The sequence below is a fragment of the Aulostomus chinensis genome, chromosome 24, assembly GCF_037954235.1.
Source record: "Aulostomus chinensis isolate RoL2024-O1b breed Wild chromosome 24, RoL_Achi_v1.0, whole genome shotgun sequence".
In the NCBI taxonomy this organism is placed as follows: Eukaryota; Metazoa; Chordata; class Actinopteri; order Syngnathiformes; family Aulostomidae; genus Aulostomus; species Aulostomus chinensis.
The window spans coordinates 16959458-16975064 of record NC_141343.1 but is presented as its reverse complement, the minus strand read 5'-3'; the positions used below and the strand labels follow the sequence as shown (position 1 = coordinate 16975064).

General features: G+C 46.9%; 2 protein-coding genes across 13 annotated transcripts in view; one reads left to right on the top strand and one right to left on the bottom strand.

Annotated features, from left to right (window-relative positions):
* Positions 1–638: 638 nt before the first annotated feature.
* On the bottom strand, positions 639–5311 carry LOC147238973 (uncharacterized). 6 transcript variants are annotated; one of them, XM_086197712.1, is made up of 8 exons: positions 4283–4484; positions 3995–4161; positions 3672–3815; positions 3017–3529; positions 2544–2943; positions 2369–2473; positions 2175–2231; positions 639–2100 (listed from the first exon to the last, which is right to left on the bottom strand). In XM_086197712.1, exons 1-8 carry the CDS (start codon positions 4290–4292, stop codon positions 1208–1210), a joined length of 2289 nt encoding a protein of 762 aa, XP_086053838.1. In that variant the 5' UTR covers positions 4293–4484; the 3' UTR covers positions 639–1207. The 6 variants fall into 6 exon arrangements, with proteins under 6 accessions (XP_086053838.1, XP_086053839.1, XP_086053833.1 ...); XM_086197713.1 differs by having other exon boundaries at positions 3995–4158; XM_086197707.1 differs by lacking the exon at positions 4283–4484 and adding an exon at positions 5173–5311 and having other exon boundaries at positions 3672–4158.
* The window catches only part of LOC147238972 (uncharacterized), a 26871-nt gene continuing 16049 nt past the window's right edge, over positions 4786–15607 (top strand). For 6 of the 7 annotated variants that reach the window (XM_086197729.1, XM_086197725.1, XM_086197728.1 and 3 more), the window contains exon 1: positions 4792–5434. In XM_086197729.1, the coding sequence (XP_086053855.1) occupies positions 5294–5434 (141 nt within the window). In that variant the 5' untranslated portion in view covers positions 4792–5293. Of the gene's footprint in view, positions 5435–15607 lie in introns of all 7 variants that reach the window. The other variant, XM_086197723.1, reaches the window with a different exon arrangement.

The window sequence follows — 15607 nt, the reverse complement described above, 5'->3', positions numbered from 1 at the left end:
AACCCTCCCATGCGTCCTTTTGGGAACACGAACGTCCCTAAACCCAAGGAACAAGACACCAGCCCACGCAGGTGGGGGTTCTAGTCTCACTTAACCTCTTCAGACCAGAAACAATCAAAATGTGAAGCTTTGGTTCAATCTGAAGTGATGATGTCACGTAGACACATTCGCCACACATGGGGGGGCGGACAGACCTGCATGGACCACAGTGGAGATAGCAATAGCCTGTTAGCCCACATGTAGCATTTCTAGCTTGGGACATCTAGTATGTCGTCTCTCCCTACAACGAAAGCCTTTTCATTCTAGGCCTGTAGACCTGGTACTTAACTTTGGAACCAGGAACCAAGAGGAACCATTAAGACATCTGAAGTGATGCATGATGGGAATATCATTGTTTAAAAAAAATAGACACTCGTGATTGTATAAAATGACTTTATACTTCAGGAGAATGCTAACACCTGGTAACTGGACTCGTTACCAACCGTGACTGATGGCACAGAACTCCGAGTGATTTGACCCAAGGGGACCAGCTTCTGGACTAGATTTTATATATATATGTACACACACACACACACACACACACATATATATATATATATATATATATACGTATACAAATACATATACAGACATTTCAAGTGTGTAGAGTTGACTTTTATTTTATACAGGAAGTTCACAGGCGTTTCAGAGTTCACATCCTGGCCACTGCTGGCCGGAGCCTCTCCCAGGTGGGCGTGTCCATCACCAGTGCTCGTGTCTGTCAGAGGGGTGGTGAGGATGGTATCCCGGAGAATTAAAAAAAGACAACAACAACAAAAACAAACAGCCATGGTGTCCGTCTCACTTCCTACATTAGCAGTTAAAACACGGTATTCCGCCGTATGAGAAGCGCGTAGGCACGTTTTGAAGATTTTTGGAACCGATTCTCGCCCGTGGACGTCTGGCAGAGACACTGATTGTACCTGCTGATGGTTTTGTCTTGAAATGGTTTGTGTCAGACCCAGGAGAGAAGCGTGGTTGGTCCTTAACGTTCCGCTGGGCTGCAGGTGTCAGAGGGTCGATGAGCCGGGAGGACTGTGTACGGCAGCAAGTTCTGAGCAAGGTCTAGAGATGTCTAAATTGGACACCAGTCAGCACCGGCTGTTCCAACAGAACAAGGGAGGTGGCCCCCAGGCCTGGAACTGTCCATCAAAAGTGGGCCTGACCATCAGAAGTGGATGTGGGGATTGGGTGGCGGTCCGCTGGGGGGCATATCCTGGAGAAGATTTCTGGCCAACTGCCTGCTAATTGGGTAGTTCTGGCCCAGAGATTCGTCTGTCCACGCCGTCCTGGACAGCAGCTGGTCCATGTGGGGCCCAGGGGGCCTGTGTGGAAGTGCATATGGACTGATGGTGGGCTCCCGGTCCAGCAGCTGTCCAGGGGCTCGATGTGGCCCATCAGGTCCATAAGGTGACTCAGTCAGAATGGAAGTGTCCCTGTCCAGGCTGGTCTGCATTCCCTGGTGCTGCTGGTCCATTTGGTAAAGATGTTTCTTATGGACCTGAATGAGGTCCTGGTGGTCCAGCCTGGTATGGCACAGCTGCTTCTTGTGGATTTGAGTGTGATCTTGGTGGTCCATTTGGCCAGGATACTGCTGTTTCTTCAGGCTTTGAATGTTGTCATGGTTTTGTTGGTCCATCTGGGCCTGATATTGATGTTTCCTCTGATTCTGAATGTGGTTCTGGTCCTGATGATCCAGCTGGGTAAGGTACTGCTGTTTCTTCTGGTTCTGTGTGTGGTCCTTGGCCTGCTGGTTCATTTGGGCCTGCTGCTGCTGTTTCTTCTGGTTTATGGTTTGGTCTTGTTGCTCTTGGTTCTCCTGAAGGTCCATCTGAGCATGGAACTGCTGCTTCTTTTGGCTCTGGATCTGATTGTGAACCTGGTTTTTAATGTCTTTCCAGTGTCGTCCTCTGAGGACAGGCTCCAGGTCCAGACATCGCTGACAGACCTCCTTCCCTGGTACTGTCTGGAGAAGCACGTGGACTCCTAGCTGTCTCCACACCGCCTCTTTCTCAGCAGAAGACCACGGACGACGGTGCACCTTCCTAGGCGCTGCGGGGACTGGAGGACGACAGGTGACATTATTTTATGAAGACCAGCTTTTAGTAACAGCTGGGGGATGTGGGAAACTGTACCTGTCAAAGGGGCCTGCAGTCTGGGCTCCATTGGTCTGACACCGCTCTTTGATGGAACTACAGACAGACAGACAGACAGACAGACAGCACCACCCAGTGGACAGTTTGAGTGTTTGTACCTTGACAAAGTAAGCAAAGGAGAATTAAAGAAGTGCATCTGGAGATGGTTGGGGCACCATGGGTCAGAAACATACCCAGGGGTCTCTGCTCACACTGCTCCGGATCCGTCTCTTGGGACTTTTTCTCACTTCTAGATTGGACCAGGCGCTTTTTCAGCTTTGCTGCTGCAATGGCCGCAGCTGGAAAAGAAATATTTTAACCACAAATACCGGCATCATGACCTGAAGCTCATCCGCACAAAGGTGTTACCTGTGTCAGAGTCAGGGGACATCAGCCCCAAGTTGTCCCACTCCCTCCCCAACAGGTGATAAAAGTCTGTGGTCTTGGCTGCAGCCTCCCAGTCACCGTCCTGTACGCTCTCGCCAATGGCTATCTCACAAACGGTCTTCAGTGTTGTCTTCACAGCCAGTGGGGGGCGGCTCCACCGGTAACCAGACGCCTTTCTGGCGGCAGCGAGTGCCAGGCTGAGGCGCCCCGGAGCTAGGATGTCCTGGAGAGTCCGAATGCCCGAGTCCAGGGACTTAGCAGCGAGGAGGAACTTCCCAAGCTTCCTCAGCTTCTGGCTGACATATTCATACCTCTTCTGGCTCACATCCTGGCTCCCCAGCAGCTGGTTTCCATATTTGCAGATCAACCAATCAGATTTGACCTGGACAGAGATGGAGAGAAGGGTTAACACAGACACACCGACACGGACAGACAGGTGGAGAGACAGCTGAGACCTGGTGCGAAACGTGGTCCTGGTTCATGCGGTGCAGGATTTCACTGCAGCTCTCAGATGCACCACTGGAAATAGGCAGGAGGCGGGACGCTGCAGCCTGGACCCTGCAGCGCTTCCTGGGCTGCTCCCCCCCCGGGTCAGAGCTCACAGGTCGTTTAGTCCCACTGTCTGATGTCCCAGTCCGGTCCACAGTGGACGTGTCTCCTGAGGGCTCACAAAGTGTTTCCTGTGCAGATGAAGACGTCCTGTCACCTGTCCCATCACAGACTGATTCACCTGTGGCCTCAGAGGGTATGCCCTTATTAGGGTCAAAGGTCTTTCCTGTTGTGAGGTAGGAGGAGAAGTCTTTGGAGGGGTCAGGAGCCAGCTTCTTGCGGCAGGAGGCCTGATGTTTCCAGAGGTCAGCACGCAAGAAGAAGCCCAGGCAGAGTGGACAGGGAAGGTAGTTCCTGGCATCCACATCCTCGGAGGGCTGACGCCACGGGATGATTTCGCCCCGGCCCTGCCTGATCACCTGAGGGACACATCGGTGGACAGACGGACACACATATACACAACGCCAAACGGGTTAAACCCCAAATGCACATTGAGACAGCAGATCCTGCCACAGGCATCGTCTGAGGGGAACACACGGAGGTATTCTGGGGCCAACGCACCTCGATATTGTGCAGGTAGTTGCCACGGCAGCGCAGCTGCTCCAGCAGCAGGTGGCGCTCTTTGGACCCTGGAGGTAGCACACTGGCCGCCAACACTTCCTGCTCGTCAGCGTGTTTCCTCAGCAGATGTCTGGCAATCTTCACCTGTGGCCGCCGACAGAACACGCAGTAATGTTTCTTATCCCACCGCCGCTTCCCGTCACTCGACAGCCTCTTCACTGTCACGCCCTCTTTCTTCTCCTCTTGGGCCCGCCTCTTACCCTTCTGGAGCCGCCTTTTCTCTTTCGGACCACGCCGCTTTTCCACAGGGCCCCGCCTCTTACCTCTTTGTCCCCGCCTCCCCGTGGCGGCTCGGCGTCGGGTACTGCAGTTGGCAGGCTTGGATGGCTCCTCATTAGGAGAGGGGGTTTCATCAGTGGTCTTGTTCCCCAGGGAGACTTCAGCGATGATGTCTGTGGTAACAGCAGTCTCCATGGTAGCAGACGACCTGCTGATCATACATTCACTTAGGTTCACGAGGTGGCCGTCACAGCAACAGGTGAATTGGTTACTCAACTAACAGACAAACACTCGGACCCTGAATCTGTACATTTACTCCCAACATTACTGACCATACTGCATTCTACTGCAGTATCACCCAGCGCACTGGCAGCAAGTCCAGGCTTCCGTTTCTCTTCTTTTCAGGGAAAAGGACCTCAGAGAAATGCTTCTTCACCACAGCTCTCCTGTCGGTTCTAGCCTGTTAGCTGCGAGCGCTAGCGACAGGGGGCGGGGCCAGACTCTCTGAAAACAACCTCCTCGGTGTTTGTAGGCAACGTCACATCTGGAGCAGGGACCAACAACTGTCCTTTATCAAGTGAAAACGAAGGGGATGTCTGTGATTGTGTTGAGGAAGCATTCATTTCTCTGAGGTCCGTTTAGGCTCTGAAAAGAAGAGAAAGGAAGCATGGACCTGCCGCCGGGGTGCTGTGTAATATTGCAGTTTCAAACATTCCCTTCATTTCTACTTGATAAAGGAGAGTTCTTCGTCCCTGCTCCAGATGTGACGTTGCCTACAAACACCCAGGAGGTTGTTTTCAGAAGTCTAGCCCCGCCCCCTATTGCTAGCGCTCGCAGCTAACAGGCTAAAGCTGACAGGAGAACAGCGAACACTGGAGTCATGTTGTAAGATTTCAGTGTGTGTTCAATGACGGGATAAACTCACGAAGTACAGAAAAATACTGGTAACAGTAGCCAGGTTACGAGTCGATGTTTGATAGCGGACGAGAGAGCGACAATAGGGACGTGTCCGATAATGGAATCGTATATGCTGTTTGAACAAACGCTACAAGCTAGCGGGAGGAATGCTAACATAGCCTGCATCGACGCTGTTAGTCTCCGGGAGCTAACGCGCAGCGAGCCAGTGGGCTGTCAGCTGGGAGAGCCGCGGCAGAGCAAGACAGCAGCCTCGGCAAAGACGAAGGATGAACGGCTCTGAGCGCAGAAGAAGAAACAATCTCACCCTGCTAACAGCCTGCAACTCCTTTTTCTTTTGTCTTCTTTTTATTTTTAGCGACAGTTGATTAGCAGCAGTTGCCGCACATTATCGCCACCTGCTGCCTCGGGGGGAACCAGCCGTCCAAATGAAGCCTGTGTCACATTTGAACGGCAATCCAACGTCAAACGGTGCTCATGTTGAATCTGGAATAATTCTTCAACAAGGATGTGATGTGTCTTCAGCCTTGATACCCAGGAAGAGAACCCAGGAATTAAAGAAAAACACAGTGAGATATTTGTTTGACCCTCAGAGACAAAAAGGTCATGACAACATGACCACGTGGTCCGACCTGTTTTTCTGTTCAGAACAAGGACTTGGCCTGATGTTGTACTTATGTTTACAAGTGTGGTTACAGCCTTGGTTACAGTTGTGTTTACAGGTGTGTCTATAGGTCTGGTGACAGTTGTGTTTACCGGTGTGGTGACAGTTGTGTCTACAGGTGTGGTGACAGTTGTGTTTACAAGTGTGGTGAAAGTTGTGTCTACAGGTGTGGTGACAGTTGTGTTTACAGGTGTGGTGACAGTTGTGTTTACAGGTGTGGTGACAGTTGTGTTTACAGGTGTGTCTATAGGTGTGGTGACAGATGTTTACAGGTGTGGTGACAGTTGTGTTTACAGGTGTGTCTATAGGTGTGGTGAAAGTTGTGTCTATAGGTGTGGTGACAGTTGTGTTTACAGGTGTGGTGACAGTTGTGTCTACAGGTGTGGTGACAGTTGTGTTTACAGGTGTGGCAACAGTTGTGTTTACAGGTGTGTCTATAGGTGTGGTGACAGTTGTGTTTACAGGTGTGTCTATAGGTGTGGTGACAGTTGTGTTTACAGGTGTGGCTACAGTTGTGTTTACGGGTGTGGTGACAGTTGTGTTGACATTTGTGTACACAGGTGTGGTGACAGTTGTGTCTATAGGTGTGTCTACAGGTGTGGTGACAGTTGTGTTTACAGGTGTGTCTACAGGTGTGGTGACAGTTGTGTCTATAGGTGTGGTGAAAGTTGTGTTTACAGGTGTGGCTACAGTTGTGTTCACAGGTTTGTTATCAGGTGTGGTGAGAGTTGTGTCTACAGGTGTGGTGAAAGTTGTGTTTACCGTTGTGTCTATAGGTGTGGTGACAGTTGTGTTTACAGGTGTGGTGACATTTGTGTTTACAGGTGTGTCTATAGGTGTGGTGACAGTTGTGTTTACAGGTGTGGTGACATTTGTGTTTACAGGTGTGTCTATAGGTGTGGTGACAGTTGTGTTTACAGGTGTGGTGACAGTAGTGTTTACAGGTGTGTTGACAGTTGTGTTTACGGGTGTGGTGACAGTTGTGTTTACAGTTGTTTACACAAGTGTGGTGACAGTTGTGTCTATAGGTGTGGTTACAGTTGTGTTTACGGGTGTGGTGACAGTTGTGTTTACAGGTGTGGTGACAGTTGTGTTTACAGCTGTGGTGACAGTTGTGTTTACAGGTGTGGTGACAGTTGTGTCTATAGGTGTGGTGACAGTTGTGGCTACAGTTGTGTTTACAGGTGTGGTGACAGTTTTGTTTATGGGTGTGGCTACAGTTGTGTCTATAGGTGTGGTGACAGTTGTGTTTACAGGTGTGGTGACATTTGTGTTTACAGGTGTGTCTATAGGTGTGGTGACAGTTGTGTTTACAGGTGTGGTGACAGTAGTGTTTACAGGTGTGTTGACAGTTGTGTTTATGGGTGTGGTGACAGTTGTGTTTACAGTTGTTTACACAAGTGTGGTGACAGTTGTGTCTATAGGTGTGGTTACAGTTGTGTTTACGGGTGTGGTGACAGTTGTGTTTACAGGTGTGGTGACAGTTGTGTTTACAGCTGTGGTGACAGTTGTGTTTACAGGTGTGGTGACAGTTGTGTCTATAGGTGTGGTGACAGTTGTGGCTACAGTTGTGTTTACAGGTGTGGTGACAGTTTTGTTTATGGGTGTGGTGACAGTTGTGTATACAGGTGTGGTGACAGTTGTGTCTATAGGTGTGGTGACAGTTGTGTTTACAGGTGTGGCTACAGTTGTGTTCACAGGTTTGTTATCAGGTGTGGTGAGAGTTGTGTCTACAGGTGTGGCTACAGTTGTGTTCACAGGTTTGTTATCAGGTGTGGTGAGAGTTGTGTCTACAGGTGTGGTGAAAGTTGTGTTTACCGTTGTGTCTATAGGTGTGGTGACAGTTGTGTTTACAGGTGTGGTGACATTTGTGTTTACAGGTGTGTCTATAGGTGTGGTGACAGTTGTGTTTACAGGTGTGGTGACATTTGTGTTTACAGGTGTGTCTATAGGTGTGGTGACAGTTGTGTTTACAGGTGTGGTGACAGTAGTGTTTGCAGGTGTGTTGACAGTTGTGTTCACGGGTGTGGTGACAGTTGTGTTTACGGGTGTGGTGACAGTTGTGTCTATAGATGTGGCAACTGTTGTGTCTATAGGTGTGGTGACAGTTGTGTTTATGGGTGTGGTGACAGTTGTGTCTATAGGTGTGGCTACAGTTGTGTTTATGGTTGTGGTGACAGTTGTGTTTACAGGTGTGGTGACAGCTGTGTTTAATGGTGTGGTGATAGTTGTGTCTATAGGTGTGGTGACAGTTTTGTTTACCAGTGGAGGGACAGTTGTGTTTACAGGTGTGGTGACAGTTGTGTTTACAGTTGTGTCTATAGGTGTGTTTACAGTTGTTTACACAAGTGTGGTGACAGTTGTGTCTATAGGTTTGGTGACAGTTTTGTTTACCAGTGTAGGGACAGTTGTGTTTACAGGTGTGGCTACAGTTGTGTTTATGGGTGTGGTTACAGTTGTGTTTATGGGTGTGATGACAGTTGTGTTTACAGGTGTGGTGAAAGTTCTGTTTACAGGTGTGGTGACAGTTGTGTCTATAGGTGTGGTAACAGTTGTGTTTAAAGTTGTGTCTATAGGTGTGGTGACAGTTTTGTTTACCAGTGTAGGGACAGTTGTGTTTACAGGTGTGGCTACAGATGTGTTTATGGGTGTGGTGACAGTTGTGTTTACAGTTGTTTACACAAGTGTGGTGACAGTTGTGTCTATAGGTGTGGCTACAGTTGTGTTTACGGATGTGGTGACAGTTGTGTTTACTGGTGTGGTGACAGTTGTGTTTACAGCTGTGGTGACAGTTGTGTTTACAGGTGTGGTGACACTTGTGTCTATAGGTGTGGTGACAGTTGTGGCTACAGTTGTGTTTACAGGTGTGGTGACAGTTTTGTTTATGGGTGTGGTGACAGTTGTGTATACAGGTGTGGTGACAGTTGTGTCTATAGGTGTGGCTACAGTTGTGTCTATAGGTGTGGTGACAGTTGTGTCTATAGGTGTGGCTACAGTTGTGTTTACAGGTGTGGTGACAGTTGTGTTTACAGTTGTGTCTATAGGTGTGGTGACATTTGTCTTTACAGTTGTGTACACAGGTGTGGTGACAGTTGTGTCTATTGGTGTGATGACAGTTGTGGCTACAGTTGTGTTTACAGGTGTGTCTATAGGTGTGGTGACAGTTGTGTTTACAGGTGTGGTGACAGTTGTGGCTACAGTTGGGTTTACAGGTGTGGTGACAGTTTTGTTTATGGGTGTGGTGACAGTTGTGAATACAGGTGTGGTGACAGTTGTGTCTATAGGTGTGGCTACAGTTGTGTCTATAGGTGTGGTGACAGTTGTGTCTATAGGTGTGGCTACAGTTGTGTTTACAGGTGTGGTGACAGTTGTGTTTACAGTTGTGTCTTTTGGTGTGGTGACATTTGTGTTTACAGTTGTGTACACAGGTGTGGTGACAGTTGTGTCTATAGGTGTGATGACAGTTGTGGCTACAGTTGTGTTTACAGGTGTGTCTATAGGTGTGGTGACAGTTGTGTTTACAGGTGTGGTGACAGTTGTGTCTATAGGTGTGGTGACATTTGTGTTTACAGGTGTGTCTAAAGGTGTGGTGAAAGTTGTGTCTATAGGTGTGGCTACAGTTGTGTTTACAGGTGTGGTAACAGCTGTGTTTACAGTTGTGTCTATAGGTGTGGTGATATTTGTGTTTACAATTGTGTCTATAGGTGTTGCTACAGTTGTGTTTATGGTAGTGGTGACAGTTGTGTTTACAGTTGTGTCGATAGGTGTGGTGAAACTTTTGTTTACCAGTGTAGGGACAGTTGTGTTTACAGGTGTGGTGACAGTTGTGTTTACAGGTGTGGTGACAGTTGTGTCTATAGGTGTGGTGACAGTTGTGGCTACAGTTTTGTTTACAGGTGTGGTGACAGTTTTGTTTATGGGTGTGGTGACAGTTGTGTATACAGGTGTGGTGACAGTTGTGTCTATAGGTGTGGTGACAGTTGTGTCTATAGGTGTGGCTACAGTTGTGTTGACGGGTGTGGTGACAGTTGTGTCTATAGATGTGGCTACTGTTGTGTCTATAGATGTGGTGACAGTTGTGTCTATAGGTGTGGTGACAGTTGTGTTTATGGGTGTGGTGACAGTTGTGTCTATAGGTGTGGCTACAGTTGTGTTAATGGGTGTGGTGACAGTTGTGTTTACAGGTGTGGTGACAGTTGTGTCTATAGGTGTGGTGACAGTTTTGTTTACCAGTGTGGGGACAGTTGTGTCTATAGGTGTGGTTACAGTTGTGTTTATGGGTGTGGTGACAGTTGTGTTTATAGGTGTGGTGACAGTTGTGTTTACAGGTGTGGTGACAGTTGTGTCTATAGGTGTGGTGACAGTTGTGGCTACAGTTGTGTTTACAGGTGTGGTGAAATGTTTGTTTATGGGTGTGGTAACAGTTGTGTATACAGGTGTGGTGACAGTTGTGTCTATAGGTGTGGTGACAGTTGTGTTTACAGGTGTGGTGACAGTTGTGTCTATAGGTGTGGTGACAGTTGTGTTTACAGGTGTGGTGACAGTTGTGTTTACAGTTTTGTTTACAGGTGTGGTGACAGTTTTGTTTATGGGTGTGGTGACAGTTGTGTATACAGGTGTGGTGACAGTTGTGTCTATAGGTGTGGTGACAGTTGTGTCTATAGGTGTGGCTACAGTTGTGTTGACGGGTGTGGTGACAGTTGTGTCTATAGATGTGGCTACTGTTGTGTCTATAGATGTGGTGACAGTTGTGTCTATAGGTGTGGTGACAGTTGTGTTTGTGGGTGTGGTGACAGTTGTGTCTATAGGTGTGGCTACAGTTGTGTTAATGGGTGTGGTGACAGTTGTGTTTACAGGTGTGGTGACAGTTGTGTCTATAGGTGTGGTGACAGTTTTGTTTACCAGTGTGGGGACAGTTGTGTCTATAGGTGTGGTTACAGTTGTGTTTATGGGTGTGGTGACAGTTGTGTTTATAGGTGTGGTGACAGTTGTGTTTACAGGTGTGGTGACAGTTGTGTCTATAGGTGTGGTGACAGTTGTGGCTACAGTTGTGTTTACAGGTGTGGTGAAATGTTTGTTTATGGGTGTGGTAACAGTTGTGTATACAGGTGTGGTGACAGTTGTGTCTATAGTTGTGGTGACAGTTGTGTTTACAGGTGTGGTGACAGTTGTGTCTATAGGTGTGGTGACAGTTGTGTTTACAGGTGTGGTGACAGTTGTGTTTACAGGTGTGGTGACAGTTGTGTCTATAGGTGTGGCTACAGTTGTGTCTATAGGTGTGGTGACAGTTGTGTCTATAGGTGTGGCTACAGTTGTGTTTACAGGTGTGGTGACAGTTGTGTTTACAGTTGTGTCTATAGGTGTGGTGACATTTGTGTTTACAGTTGTGCACACAGGTGTGGTGACAGTTGTGTCTATAGGTGTGGTGACAGTTGTGGCTACAGTTGTGTTTACAGGTGTGTCTATAGGTGTGGTGACAGTTGTGTTTACAGGTGTGGTGACAGTTGTGTTTACAGTTGTGTCTATAGGTGTGGTGACATTTGTGTTTACAGTTGTGCACACAGGTGTGGTGACAGTTGTGTCTATAGGTGTGGTGACAGTTGTGGCTACAGTTGTGTTTACAGGTGTGTCTATAGGTGTGGTGACAGTTGTGTTTACAGGTGTGGTGACAGTTGTGTCTATAGGTGTGGTGACGTTTGTGTTTACAGGTGTGTCTATAGGTGTGGTGAAAGTTGTGTCTATAGGTGTGGCTACAGTTGTGTTTACAGGTGTGGTAACAGCTGTGTTTACAGTTGTGTCTATAGGTGTGGTGATATTTGTGTTTACAATTGTGTCTATGGGTGTTGCTACAGTTGTGTTTATGGTAGTGGTGACAGTTGTGTTCACAGTTGTGTCGATAGGTGTGGTGAAACTTTTGTTTACCAGTGTAGGGACAGTTGTGTTTACAGGTGTGGTGACAGTTGTGTTTACAGGTGTGGTGACAGTTGTGTCTATAGGTGTGGTGACAGTTGTGGCTACAGTTTTGTTTACAGGTGTGGTGACAGTTTTGTTTATGGGTGTGGTGACAGTTGTGTATACAGGTGTGGTGACAGTTGTGTCTATAGGTGTGGCTACAGTTGTGTCTATAGGTGTGGTGACAGTTGTGTCTATAGGTGTGGCTACAGTTGTGTTGACGGGTGTGGTGACAGTTGTGTCTATAGATGTGGCTACTGTTGTGTCTATAGATGTGGTGACAATTGTGTCTATAGGTGTGGTGACAGTTGTGTTTATGGGTGTGGTGACAGTTGTGTTTACAGGTGTGTCTATAGGTGTGGCTACAGTTGTGTTTACAGGTGTGGTGACAGTTGTGTTTACAGTTGTGTCTATAGGTGTGGTGACATTTGTGTTTACAGTTGTGCACACAGGTGTGGTGACAGTTGTGTCTATAGGTGTGGTGACAGTTGTGGCTACAGTTGTGTTTACAGGTGTGTCTATAGGTGTGGTGACAGTTGTGTTTACAGGTGTGGTGACATTTGTGTTTACAGGTGTGTCTATAGGTGTGGTGAAAGTTGTGTCTATAGGTGTGGCTACAGTTGTGTTTACAGGTGTGGTAACAGCTGTGTTTACAGTTGTGTCTATAGGTGTGGTGATATTTGTGTTTACAATTGTGTCTATAGGTGTTGCTACAGTTGTGTTTATGGTAGTGGTGACAGTTGTGTTCACAGTTGTGTCGATAGGTGTGGTGAAACTTTTGTTTACCAGTGTAGGGACAGTTGTGTTTACAGGTGTGGTGACAGTTGTGTTTACAGGTGTGGTGACAGTTGTGTCTATAGGTGTGGTGACAGTTGTGGCTACAGTTTTGTTTACAGGTGTGGTGACAGTTTTGTTTATGGGTGTGGTGACAGTTGTGTATACAAGTGTAGTGACAGTTGTGTCTATAGGTGTGGCTACAGTTGTGTCTATAGGTGTGGTGACAGTTGTGTCTATAGGTGTGGCTACAGTTGTGTTGACGGGTGTGGTGACAGTTGTGTCTATAGGTGTGGTGACAGTTCTGTTTATGGGTGTGGTGACAGGTGTGTCTATAGGTGTGGCTACAGTTGTGCTTACAGGTGTGGTGATAGTTGTGTCTATAGATGTGTCTATAGGTGTGGTGACAGTTGTGTTTACAGGTGTGTCTATAGGTATGGCTACAGTAATGTTATCAGGTGTGGTGACAGTTGTGTCTATAGGTGTGTCTATAGGTGTGGCTACAGTTGTGTTAACAGGTGTGGTGACAGTTGTGTCTATAGGTGTGTCTACAGGTGTGGTGACAGTTGTGTTTACAGTTGTGTCTATAGGTGTGGTGACAGTTTTGTTTACCAGTGTAGGGACAGTTGTGTTTACAGGTGTGGCTCCAGATGTGTTTATGGGTGTGGTGACAGTTTTGGCTACAGTTGTGGTGACAGTTGTTTCTATAGGTGTGGTGACAGTTTTGTTTACCAGTGTAGGGACAGTTGTGTTTACAGGTGTGGTGACAGTTGTGTTTACAGTTGTGTCTATAGGTGTGTTTACAGTTGTTTACACAAGTGTGGTGACAGTTGTGTCTTCAGGTGTGGTGACAGTTGTGTTTACACGTGTGGTGACAGTTGTGTCTATAGGTGTGGTGACATTTGTGTTTACAGGTGTGTCTATAGGTGTGGTGACAGTTGTGTCTATAGGTGTGGCTACAGTTGTGTTTACAGGTGTGGTGACAGCTGTGTTTACAGTTGTGTCTATAGGTGTGGTGACATTTGTGTTTACAATTGTGTCTGTAGGTGTGGCTACAGTTGTGTTTTTGGTAGTGGTGACAGTTTTGTCTATAGGTGTGGTGACAGTTTTGTTTACCAGTGTAGGGACAGTTGTGTTTATAGGTGTGGCTACAGTTGTGTTTATGGGTGTGGTGACAGTTGTGTTTACAGTTGTTTACACAAGTGTGGTGACAGTTGTGTTTATAGTTGTCGTTACAGTTGTGTTTATGGGTGTGGTGACAGTTGTGTTTACAGTTGTTTACACAAGTGTGGTGACAGTTGTGTTTATAGGTGTCGTTACAGTTGTGTTTATTGGTGTGGTGACAGTTGTGTCTATAGGTGTGGTGACAGTTGTGTTTCCAGTTGTGTCTATAGGTGTGTTTACAGTTGTTTACACAAGTGTGGTGACAGTTGTGTCTACAGGTGTGGTGACAGTTGTGTTTACAGGTGTGGTGACAGTTGTGTTTACAGTTGTTTACACAAGTGTGGTGACAGTTGTGTCTATAGGTGTGGTGACAGTTGTGTCTATAGGTGTGGTGACAGTTGTGTTTACAGTTGTGTCTATAGGTGTGTTTACAGTTGTTTACACAAGTGTGGTGACAGTTGTGTCTACAGGTGTGGTGACAGTTGTGTTTACAGGTGTGGTGACAGTTGTGTCTTTTGGTGTGGTGACATTTGTGTCTATAGGTGTGGCTACAGTTGTTTTTACAGTTGTGTACACAGTTGTGGTGACAGTTGTGTCTATAGGTGTGGCTACAGTTGTGTCTATAGGTGTGGTGACAGTTGTGTCTATAGGTGTGGCTACAGTTGTGTTTATGGGTGTGGTGACAGTTGTGTTTACAGGTGTGGTGACAGCTGTGTTTACAGGTGTGGTGACAGTTGTGTCTATAGGTGTGTTTACAGTTGTTTACACAAGTGTGGTGACAGTTGTGTCTATATGTGTGGTGACAGTTGTGTTTACAGGTGTGGTGACAGTTGTGTCTATAGGTGTGGTGACATTTGTGTTTACAGGTGTGTCTATAGGTGTGTTGACAGTTGTGTCTATAGGTGTGGCTACAGTTGTGTTTACAGGTGTGGTGACAGCTGTGTTTACAGTTGTGTCTATAGGTGTGGTGAGATTTGCGTTTACAATTGTGTCTATAGGTGTGGCTACAGTTGTGTTTATGGTTGTGGTGACAGTTGTTTTTACAGTTGTGTCCATAGGTGTGGTGACAGTTGTGGCTACAGTTGTGTTTACAGGTGTGTCTATGGGTGTGGTGACAGTTGTGTTTACAGGTGTGGTGACAGTTGTGTCTATAGGTGTGGCTACAGTTGTGTTTACAGGTGTGGTGACATTTGTGTTTACAGTTGTGTCTATAGGTGTGTTGACAGTTGTGTCTATAGGTGTGTTGACAGTTGTGTCTATAGGTGTGGTGACATTTGTGTTTACAGTTGTGTCTATAGGTGTGGCTACAGTTGTGTCTATAGGTGTGGTGACATTTGTGTTCACAGTTGTGTCTATAGGTGTGGCTACAGTTGTGTTTATGGTAGTTGTGACAGTTGTATTTACAGTTGTGTCTATAGGTGTGGTGGCAGTTGTGTTTACAGGTGTGTCTATGGGTGTGGTGACAGTTGTGTTTACAGGTCTGGCTACAGTTGTGTTTACGGGTGTGGTGACAGTTGTGTTTACAGTATTGTACACAGGTGTGGTGACAGTTGTGTCCATAGGTGTGATTACAGTTGTGTTTATGGGTTTGGTGACAGTTGTGCTTACAGGTGTGGTGACAGTTGTGTCTATAGATGTGTCTATAGGTGTGGCTACAGTTGTGTTTACAGTTGTGTTTATCGGTGTAGTGACAGTTGTGTTTACAGGTGTGGTGACAGTTGTGTCTATAGGTGTGGTGACAGTAATGTTATCAGGTGTGGTGACAGATGTGTCTATAGGTGTGTCTACAGGTGTGGCTACAGTTGTGTTGACAGGTGTGGTGACAGTTGTGTCTATAGGTGTGTCTACAGGTGTGGCTACAGTTGTGTTTACAGGTGTGTCTATAGGTGTGGTGACAGTTGTGTTTACAGGTGTGTCTATAGGTGTGGTGACAGTTGTGTTTACAGGTGTGGCTACAGTTGTGTTTACAGGTGTGGTGACAGTTGTGTTTACAGTTGTGTACACAGGTGTGGTGACAGTTGTGTCCATAGGTGTGATTATAGTTGTGTTTATGGTTGTGGTGACAGTTGTTTTTACAGTTGTGTCCATAGGTGTGGTGACAGTTGTGGCTACAGTTGTGTTTACAGGTGTGTCTATGGGTGTGGTGACAGTTGTGTTTACAGGTGTGGTGACAGTTGTGTCTATAGGT

What these genes read in the sequence shown, in the direction of transcription:
- LOC147238973 (XM_086197707.1), bottom strand. Translation starts at nt 4,145, where the DNA reads ATGGAGACTGCTGTTACCACAGACATCATCGCTGAAGTCTCCCTGGGG. An exon ending in ACTACCTGCACAATATCGAG is followed by an intron (nt 3,530 to 3,671) that starts GTGCGTTGGCCC and finishes TGTGTCCCTCAG; the next exon opens with GTGATCAGGCAGGGCCGGGG. An exon ending in ACTGCAGGCCCCTTTGACAG is followed by an intron (nt 2,101 to 2,174) that starts GTACAGTTTCCC and finishes GTCGTCCTCCAG; the next exon opens with TCCCCGCAGCGCCTAGGAAG.